Consider the following 10365-nt stretch of genomic DNA (forward strand, 5'->3'; position numbering starts at 1 on the left):
GTTCTTTGGGCTTTGCCTAGATCTGTAGGTAGAAAGTCTGGGGGTCCAGGATGGAGCCAAGCCAGGGGGCTCTCTGGAGGGGAAACTACAGCCGGACCCACGGCTCTGGGGAGCACAAGCTTCCAGAGTCAGTTCCAGGTCATTAATCCAGCTCCTGTGTCCACTAACACAACCACTGAGGAGTCCTCCAGAAACAGCCCAGACACAGGGTGCTCCCCATCGCCTGGTGCACCGTGTGCTGGGATCTGAAGCAGGTTAGTTTAAAAGACAGGAACCAGTTTTGGTGATACATGTATTTAATCCATCTGGCATTCAGGAGGCAGAGGCAGACAGATCTGAGTTGAAGGTCAGCCTGGTCTATATACTGAGTAACTAGTTCCAGGCAAGCTAGGGCTACATTGTGAGACCTTGTCTGTAAAAGGAGGAGGAGGACAGAGGGAATTAGGCTTGGGAGGGAACAGCTGGGAGCCAAGAACATACCCCAGCCTCCCCAGCTTTAAAGCTGCACCAGGGACACCGGCCTGGCCCATCTTCCCACAGACCTCACCGATGACAGGAACTAGGTTCCCCTACTGAAACCAAGCAGTCATCTACTGTGAACTTTTTTGAAAGAAGCTGTTAAAACTTAGACTCTTGGCTGAAGAGATGGCTCAGCACTAAGGAACACTTGCTGCCCTTGCAGAGGACCCCCTTCGATTCATTGCATCCATGTGAAGGTTAACAACCATCTACCACTCTAGTTCCAAGGGCTCTGATGTTCTTTTCTGACTTCCGTGGGCTCCAGGCACACATGTGGCGCACATACATACATGCAGAGGGAAGACATAAAACTTCAGCTCGGCTGGGCATGGTGGTGCAGGCCCTTTAATCCCAGCAGGTGAAGTTCGAGGCCAGCCTGTTCTACAAAGTGAATTCCAGCCCAGCCTGGGATGCACAGAGAAACCCTGCCTCAAAACAAGTAAACAAAACCCCCAAAACAAAAACACAAACAACCAAACAAACCTTAGAATCCTTAAACCTCAGAATTCCACAGTCTGCCCACATTTTGCCTACCACCTTAGGACACCATGTCCATTTAAACCCTACCAGGAACAGGGGGCTCAACCCCTGAGCTGTGTCATTTGACCCTGTGAGGATCAGTGGAGGGGGGAGGTCCCTAAAGGAATGGGACAGAAGGGTCCCGGCCCTGCTGATCACTTCTGCTCCTAGAAAAGCTCCTCCCCTGTTTTCCTTAAGAGAAAATTCCTTGTAAGGAAAAACAGCTCTAGCACCCAAGACTTCCTAAGGAGAAAGGGGAGCCCCTCCCAGTCCTGACTTCCAAGGCTGAGCTGGGAGACATGTGACACCTCCATCTTGGCATTCCCACAGCCAGAGAGGCCCAGGACCCCTTGGGCAAGGACTCAGTGTCTGTCACTCTGCTTTTTTTTTTTTTTTTGGTTTCTCAAAACAGGGCTTCTCAGTGTAACCTTGTACCTTTCTGGGCTTGTCCTTCAGTAAAACCTTCCGGAGGAATCTACCTCTGTCTCATGCTCTGTGGCCTGCCTGCCTGCCTGTGAGCCTACCTGACACAGATTTTGAACCCCTCACAGAGAACACAGCCAGGTGAGGAGTGTGAGTTGACACCTGGCAGATGGCTCAGAAAGTGGAATAAAAGCATAGGTATCTGGTGAGCTCCCAGGCTTCACACCAGTAAGGCAGCTCTGGGCCCCCGTTGCTCCATCGCTGGAGACAGCCAGGCCTGCCTCCCATTTGTGACAAAAGATGTACACAGTGTGCTAGCCCTGTTGCTAGACACTGACCAGGAGGGCTGGGACCTGGGCTCTCAAGCTCTGTGGTCCAGTGATGGGGGGGTGTCAAGGAGCAGACTGTCAACCACGGTCAGTCCTTCACATCAGCTGCTGGACAGATGATATGTGGGTGGGAGGGGACAATGAGGGCAGCCACCCTGGTGAACAGAGTGACTGCTCAGGTGTCCCCGTGCCAGTTAGTGAGTGAACTCTGAGCAAGCATGGCCACCAGCCCTATCCTCCCCAAGCCACACCCAGGAGCAAAAGGTAGCCAGGCCACACCCAGAGTACTTCCTGACCTGGAGAGGCTGTGAAACCCACTTGGCAGGTGACAGTTCATTCAAAAGCAGTTTGAATGGTTCCTGGGATGTGTAGAGGGAATGACACAGACGGGAGACTCTTTCACCCTCCTGCCCTTCCACACCCCGCCCCAGCAGGAACTACACGGACCACGCAAGTTAAAAAAGAGAAATGGCATTGTTTATTTGGAGTGAAAATACAGTATAAAAAATATTAAGGCGGAAATATTAAAACGGTGGGTTGACAGTTGAAGACCATCAAAATAAATACTGTCCAATAAGTTAGCACGCCCCGCACAGCGGGGCGAGGCTCAGCAAGGACGGGAAAATCTTCGGAGAGGAGCAGCGGCGTCGCCCGGGGCATCTGCTGGGCTCCTGGGATCCTGTTTGACGCGGCCGCGTGGGTTGGTTCCCGGCTTGACTGGTCCCGTGTGTCTCTGTGGGGAGAAGACTGAGTCAGTAGCTGTCCTAGAGCAGATCCGGGTGCATCCTATAAGCCTCCAAGTGGGGCGAGAGACCTGCCTTCCGTCCCAGGTCCCCTCTCCAAGGCGTCTTCAAGAATTAGGATCCCCGAGTTCTCTTCCTCGTCGTCGTCGTCCCCCGCCCCGTAGCTTTTGAAATTGAAGTTTTCCCCCCACTGGGCAGCATGACCCGCATCCACACACCCCCATACCCCGTACACGGACAGCACGGACGAGGGCGGCACTTACCAAGGACTCAGGGCACGCTGCTCTTCGGATTCCGGCTGCTCTTCCGAAGCGACGCGCTGAAAACGGTTGCGGCGGAAGCCTTCCAACGCCCGGCGGTTCTGGTAGTCGATCAGCGCCAGGGTGATGAACGCGTTCCAGGAGGTCTTGCCGGTGCAGCGGAAGTCGATATCCTTGAAGTTGGTGGTGACGATGGTGAAGTACACGTACTTGCTGGTGTGCTCCACGCAGTCCACCTTGAGGATGGAGCTCAAGAGCAGCTCTTTGACGCGCTCGCTGCTCCCGGAGTAGAGGCGCAGGCGGTCGTCGGTGAGCACGCCGCGCTTCTTCTTCCACAGCTGGAACAGGCTGTCACTTCGCTTCTCCAGCTCTCCTTCACAAAGAATCTCTCCGGAGCCCTCCATGGTTTTCGAAGCCACTGGGTAAAGGATGTGGATGTACCAAAGGCGCTCGCTCTGCCGACGGCCGCGGCATGGGCCTTATAAGGACTCCGCCCCACGTCCTAGACACGCCCCGGAGCCGGGCACTCTCCTGCCCAGGCGAGATCCCGGAGCTGCCCCCCACCAGCCGCACCGGGCTGCCCCTTACCCACTGCCTGGGGCTGCAGATTATCGGTGGCTAGAGGGGGTGGGAGGGGGCTACTCTGCGCCTCTCTGATCGGCGCCCCAAGCCTCCCCTCCAGCCCCACGTCCAGCTGCCTGCTGAAGTCCCCTCATCGCCCGGGTGCCGGCCCCGCCTGCCTAGGAATGCGTGGCGGTAAGCGCCGCCATGGCTTACAGGCCAAAAAGACCCAGGGAGGTCCCGACTCCTAGACGGGACCAGGGCGCCCAGAACCACACTCACTGAGAGACCCAGAGCTCCTGGTTCACGAGGGTCACGGACCCACGGGTTTTTTCCCGGCCCTGGCAGCTGTCTCCTCCCAGTTTGGGCACACATCCAAAGGCCACCCACTAGACCTTCTTGGGAAGTGGCTCTGCCCCAACGGGCTTTGTTGCCCATAATGATCCCCGAAGTTGTACCTCGAAGGAATTCTCTGAGTTTCTTTTCCCTCTGTAAAATGGGACAATGACCTTTATTAAGTTAGGCAGTGCGAAAGGGGGAAGGAGCACCCTGCAATGCTCAGCCATGTGAACAGAGAGGCCTGCCTCTTTCCTGGGGCCCTTGTGTGCCCCAACCCGGGCGGCAGACACCTCGGGTTCTGGCCCTACAACCCCCGACCTTCAGGAAACTCTGGGGGGCTAGCAAAGCTGGTCTGGAGAATGTGGGGACCAACCGACCTAGGCCAGGGGCGGCGGGGGTGGCTGAGTCATCCCTTTCAGTGCATGGTTTTATTTACCCTCTGCCTTTAAAGGTTTAATAACAGCAGGAAGCGGATGCTGCTCCTCCAAGGTTCCCAGGCATGAGGGAGGGGTTGGCCAAGGGACCCCCAGGAGTCCCCCACTGGTGTGGGATGGGGGCAGGGTGCTGGGGTGGGGGACAGGGGGTCCTTGGTGGGATGGGGAGCAGGGGTGCTTTGAGGAAACACCCCTAGCTGTTGGAGAACTAGACCGCATGCAGGCCTGCTGTCTCCCAATGAAAACGCAGGCCTGTCCACTTAAAGAACTGAAATTAAGACTGACAGCCTAAAACCGCAGTTCTGTGGCCTGGTGTGAGTCTGAGGCAGGTATATCCCGCACTGAGGCAAGAACGGTCAATCTAAAACCAAAAAAAAAAAAAAAAAAAAAAAAAAAAAAAAAAAAAAAAAAAAAAAAAAAAAAAAGAACGGTCAATCTAGGTCAGTCTGGGTTTTATAGTGAGTTCAAGACTACCCAGAGCCGCACAGCAAAAGAAATGAAATAAGGGGCCTGGAGAAATGCAACAGTTATGAGTGCTTGCTGTTCTTTCAGGGGACCTAAATTTGGTTCCTGCTTCCAGTTGGGTGGATCACAACCATCTGTCCATCTCCAGGGAACATGTCACCCTCTCCAGACCCCTTCTCCCCCCAGAACACTCAGACACATATACATTAAAATAAAAATAAATCTTATTTAAAAAAAAAACAAGCCTTGGGACTGGCCCAGTAGGCTCAGAGGCTAATGTTGCTTTATCAGAGAACCAGGGTTGGTTTGCCAGCATCCACAGAGTGGCTTTCATCCATAACCCCATGGTATGTCCGCTTCTGACTTTCTTGGGCACCAGGCATCCATGTGCACAGGCATACGTGCAGGCAATGCACTCAAACACATAAAATGAACTAAATTTAAAAATTTTTTAAATCTAAGCTGGACAGTGGTGGCATATGCCTTTAACCCCAGGATTCAGGGAGGTAGAGGCAAGAGAATCTCTGTGAGTTTGAGGCCAGCCTGGTTTACAGAGTGAGTTCCAGGACAGCTAGAGCCACACAGAGAAACCCTGTCTTGAAAAATAAAAAAAAATTAAATTATGAACATAAACAACAAAAAAGAGAGGGCTGGCAAGATAGCTCAGTGTGTAGAAGCACTTGCTCTGGACCTTGATAGCTTGAGTTTAATCCCTGGGATTAACATGGTGGGGGAAGAGAACCCGAGTCCCTCAAATTGTCCTCTGACTTTCATGCACAAATGCACATGCAGGGAGTGAGCAAAGTAGTGTAAAAAAAAATCTTATTAAATAAAGACATGAAGCAAGAAATCCTGGACCCACCCCCTGCCTCTCACTGAATTCCACAAACCCCTTTCCCCAGTGCACACAGAACCCTGCCCTTCAGGGTCCCTAAGGGGTGTGTGGAGACCAGGAGGGTCCAGGATACTTGTGTAAGAAGAGAACAACAGCTCTGCCTTCCTCAGAGGAGAGCCCAGGTGAATGGGAGGCAGGTGCGCTTGGGACCCTCGGGTAAAATAGGTAGAGAATTCATGCTGAAGGCATCCCAGCTGACTAGCCAAAAACAGGCTGAAAGCACTCCCTGGGGTGCCAACTCTCCCTGGTGTCCTTCCCCAGGTGCTTGACCACATGGTGGCTTGGGCTGCCCCTGCGTGTGCTTCAAGTAGGTGAAGCCTAAATCAAGAAAGAGGCCACTCCAGAAAGTGGAAGCTAGGACAGGGAACGAACGGCAGCTGCCCAGGATCCCCATTCCCACCATGCTCTGCTCTCCATGCTCAGAGGAGCTCTTGCTCCAGGCCTCACAGACATTTGGTACTGCTCAGGCACCTTGTGCATGCCAGGCTGAGTGCCAGGAAGGCAGGAGGGAGTGGGCCCTAGTTAGCAGAAGCAGTGCTGGGAGACGGTAGAGTGAGAACAGGGGCAGGGATCTGACACTTATGGGGATTCTGGAAGGGTCCCCGAAGATCATGGAGGGCCTTTTGCTATCCAAGTATCAGGCACTGTGTGCTTCCACCACCATCCCACAGATTCAAACAGAATATTCTAACGTGTGTCACTGGAGAGGAGACAAGTGCAAAGGACAGGCGGCCTGAACAACCAGGGGCAGAGGAGGAGGGGGGCATTAAAAGACCAGGGTGGGGCCAATGCACTAGGCTGTAACCCAGTCGCCCAACTCCTCTCTTTCCCCAAGTTAGGAATAGCCCAGTGGACAGGGCCCCGCAGTGAGGAAAGAAGTGGGGAAGGAAACCAGGAGGTTTGGCACAGGACACAGAAAACCGTGTGTCTGGCATGCCTTTGAGGTCTTCCTGTCCAGAGTCCAGGTCCCTTAGACGAGGTCAAGACCGGGTGTGGGGTGTGACAGCTTCTGGTGAACTAGCATCCAGGTGAGAAGAGCTGACCAATGTTAGACCCTCTGTCAACAGAGAGCCCTTGACTGGTCACCCAGCAGCTGTTGGATCCTGCGATCTAGCATGGCCAAGTCAGTAAGAAGCTGGTTGGTACCTTAGACAAGTATAGACTTTCTTAGTGACACCCTAGGGAACATCTGCCCCACACAGGTACTCAGAAAAAGCAGTGTCGTGCCAGGGTCACACTGCCAGGAAGGTTCTGTCCCCAACCCCCAGAGGCCATCTGAGTCCCCTGAGTAAAAGGGCCTGGGGTGCCTGTTTCTGTTTCTCAGGCTGTTGGGACAGGCATCAGGAGGAAGCAAGCTCTGACTGAAGAGCCCAAGTGAGAGGCTTTGGGACCCCAAGCTTTCTTGTTGTTTTGTGAGGATGTTGAGGCAGGGTCTCATGCAGCCCAGGCTGGTTTTGAACTTGTGTAGCAGAAGACAACCCTAAACCTTTGATCCTCCTGCCTCCACTTGTCCAGTGCTGGAATCACAGGTGTTCAGAGCACTCCTGATTTTATACAGGGCAGCTCAAACCCAGGGCTTTGATCCTGCTAGGCACGTGCTCTACTAATTGAGCTACAGTCCCCATCACCCTCTGCTATTTTCTCTTCATTCTTATTTGTCTATGTGTGTGCACAGGTGTGCCTGAGCTGTGCACAGCACATGGAGGTAAAAGGACAAGTTCAGGAGTTTGTTCTCTCTTTCCACCATGGGTTCTGGGGACCACATTCAGGACATCAAGCAGGCATAGCAACTGCTTTTACTTGCTGAGCTGTCTTGCAGCCCCCACTCAGTACCTTTTATATAAAATCTTTTAAAACTATTTTTTTAAATTATGGGATGGAGAGATGGGCCAGGGTTAAGGGCACAGTCTGATTTTGCAAGGAGCCAGATTTCGTCCCCAATGGCAGCTCTCAACTATCTGTAACTACAGTTCTAGGGGAATCCAGCACCCTCTTCTGGCCTCCTCAGGTACTGCATATATGTGGTGCACTGATACATATGCAAACACTCAACATAGGATCAAAATAAGTGTACTTTTTAAAAGGATTTACTTATTTATTATATATGCAGTATCTGCCTGTAGGCCGGAAGAAGGTGCCAGATCTCATTACGGATAGTTGTGATTCACCATGTGGTTGTCAGGAATTAAACTCAGGACCTTTGGAAGAACAGCCAGTGCTCTTAACCACTGAGCCATATCTCCAGCCCCCAAGAAGTGTGTTTTTGAAAAGCCTTTAAAATTACTTCAATTAATTAGTTAGTTGATTAGGTGTTGCTGGACATCAAATCCCGGGCCTTGTGTGCCAGTCAAGAGCGCTAGCTTCTATTGAGATATACCTCAGGCCCTGCCACCTTTTTAAAAACAGAGTCTCGGGCTGGAGAGATGGCTCAGAGGTTAAGAGCTCTGACTGCTCTTCCAAAGGTCCTGAGTTCAATTCCCAGCAACCCCATGGTGACTCACAGCCATCTGTAATGAGATCTGGTGCCCTCTTCTGCCATACAAGCATATATGGAAGGAATGTTGTATATATAATAAATAAATAAATCTTTAAAAAAAAACCAGAGTCTTGTGTAGCCCAGGTTGGCCTGGAACTCAGGAAGCATAACCTTCAAATGAGCCTCCACCCTTCTTCCACTTGTCAAGTGCTGGAACTGCAGGTGTACACCACCACTCCTCCTCCTCTGCAGTTCTCAGATTGACCCCAATGTCTCATGCATGCTGCTCAAGTACTCTACCAACTGCATTACATCACTCAGCAGACTCCTGACAGCCAAGAGCAACCCTAGTGCAAAGACCAGCCCAGTGTCCTGTAAGGATGAGTCTTGGTGTGGATTGGGCTGTGCCCCTGGGTGGGATGTTGCACCTAAGCTCTAAGTCAGCTGACATCCAAGGAGAAGCTGGTGTGGCCTTGCTCCATGCTCAAGCTGGCGTCCTCTCCTTCCCATTATGATTACACTACAAGGTGGCAGGGGTGTGGGGAGGCACTCAGAGAATGAAATGACCCAACTAGTGTCACATAGCAGCCCATGGGATTCATACCACAAGAAGTCTAGTTAAAGGCCGAAGAGATGGCTCAGCAGTTAAGAGCACTGGCTGCTATTCAGAGAACCTAAGAGTTTGGTTCCCAGTACCTGTAGCCGGCTGCTTACAACTGCTTGCAATGCCTGGAGATCAGATGCCCTCTTCTGGCCTCCATAGGTACTGCATGCATATAGCGTTTCCTTCACATGAATATATAATTAAATCTTTTAATTTTTTTCCTTTATTTTTACTTTATGTGTACAGGTGCTTAGCCTGCATATATGTCTGTGTCTCACGTATGCAGTACCCAGAGGCCAGAAGAGGACGTCAGATCCCCTGGAATTGGAGTTACAGACAGTGTGATCTACTATATGGGTACTGGGTCCTCTAGAACAGCCAGTGCTCTTAACCACTGAGTCATCTCTCCAGCCCCCTATTTGTTTATTTTTAAAACAGGGTCCCATTGTGTATCCCTGGCTGAACTGGCTATTAGGCCAGGCTAGCCTTGAACTCAGAGAGATCAGCCTGCCTCTGGTTGCTGAGATTTAAGGTGTGTGCCACCATGCCTAGAAAAAAAAAAACATTTTAAAGGGGGAGGGGTGCTGATGAGATGGCTAAACCAGTTCAAAGTACTCACCATCAGACCTGACAATGACCTGCAGATTCCCAGAACCCACATGGTCCCACATCAGAAAACTGATTCCCACAGTTGTCCTCTGATTTCCACACACACCAACCAACCAACCAACCAATCTATCAATCAACAAAGCAATAAGGGATTTGGGGCTGGAGAGATGGCTCAGAGGTTAAGAGCACTGTCTGCTCTTCCAGAGGTCCTGAGTTCAAGACCCAGCAACCACATGGTGGCTCACAACCATCTATGAGATCTGGTGCCCTCTTCTGACCTGCAGGTGTACATGCAGACAGAACACTGTATACATAATAAATCTTTTAAAAAAAAAGAAGAAAAGAAAGAAAGAAGTGATTTTTTTTATTTATTATGTATACAATATTTTGTCTGTGTGTATGCCTGCAGGCCAGAAGAGAGCACCAGACCCCATTACAGATGGTTGTGAGCCACCATGTGGTTGCTGGGAATTGAACTCAGGACCTTTGGAAGAGCAGGCAATGTTCTTAACCGCTGAGCCATTTCTCCAGCCCCAGAAGTGATTTTTTTAAAAAAAGGTAGGCTCTATTGCACCCGGTACCTGGAATCAGGAAACAGTCCCTTAACTTGGTGTGGGGAAGGTGCTGGGCTAGGGCTTCTCAGAAGCAGGGCAGCGTAGGGGACTAAGCCTCTCACGTCAGCCAGCGTCACTCCTGGCCAAGTTTACTAATATTTATTGGGGCAGTATCCGGACTGACACAAACTGAGCCACCCAGGCAGGCCACAGAGGGTTATGTGTCCCTAAACTTCCTGCCTGAACACTTGCTGTCCTGACTAGCTGCCTGACCCCTTGGCACTGGAGCTGAGCTGTGTGAAGCTCTGGCTCAGCTGGGAGGAAGAAGGCACCTCTTTGGAACATCCCCAATGAGGTCACCTCCTCATGGTGATAGGCACTTGTCCAACCAGCTTGGTGAAGCAGCCAGCCTATGAGGAAACTATGTGTCATGGAGCCTGTCGGGGACTGAATGCCACCCTCTTCCTGTGGGCTGTGAACTCACAGAAGCTTGCGACTGGTTCTCCTGCCCTCCTGCCTTCAAGATTCTCCCCTTGCTTCCTCAAGGACTGCTAGGGTGTCTGAGGCTTGCCTCTCATCAAGGGCAGGTCCTCAGGTCCACTGCAGAAGTCAGCACCTGATACCACCTGTGGGCC

The 10365-nt window shown here is 51.7% G+C and overlaps 1 protein-coding gene across 1 annotated transcript; it reads right to left on the reverse strand.

The window, feature by feature from the left end:
- Positions 1-1878: 1878 nt before the first annotated feature.
- Positions 1879-3206, reverse strand: Phlda2 (pleckstrin homology like domain family A member 2). The gene is made up of 2 exons (XM_042054417.1): positions 2797-3206; positions 1879-1945 (listed from the first exon to the last, which is right to left on the reverse strand). Exons 1-2 carry the CDS (start codon positions 3195-3197, stop codon positions 1879-1881), a joined length of 468 nt encoding a protein of 155 aa, XP_041910351.1. The 5' UTR covers positions 3198-3206.
- Between the last annotated feature and the right edge of the window lie 7159 nt (positions 3207-10365).

Source organism: Arvicola amphibius, chromosome 1 (assembly GCF_903992535.2).
Source record: "Arvicola amphibius chromosome 1, mArvAmp1.2, whole genome shotgun sequence".
In the NCBI taxonomy this organism is placed as follows: domain Eukaryota; kingdom Metazoa; phylum Chordata; class Mammalia; order Rodentia; family Cricetidae; genus Arvicola; species Arvicola amphibius.

Coding starts and splice junctions, on each gene's coding strand:
- Phlda2 (XM_042054417.1), bottom strand. CDS start 3,197: ATGGAGGGCTCCGGAGAGATTCTTTGTGAAGGAGAGCTGGAGAAGCGA. Junction 1,946..2,796: donor CAGCGTGCCCTGAGTCCTTG/GTAAGTGCCGCC, acceptor TCTGTTCACCAG/GGTGGCTGCCCTCATTGTCC.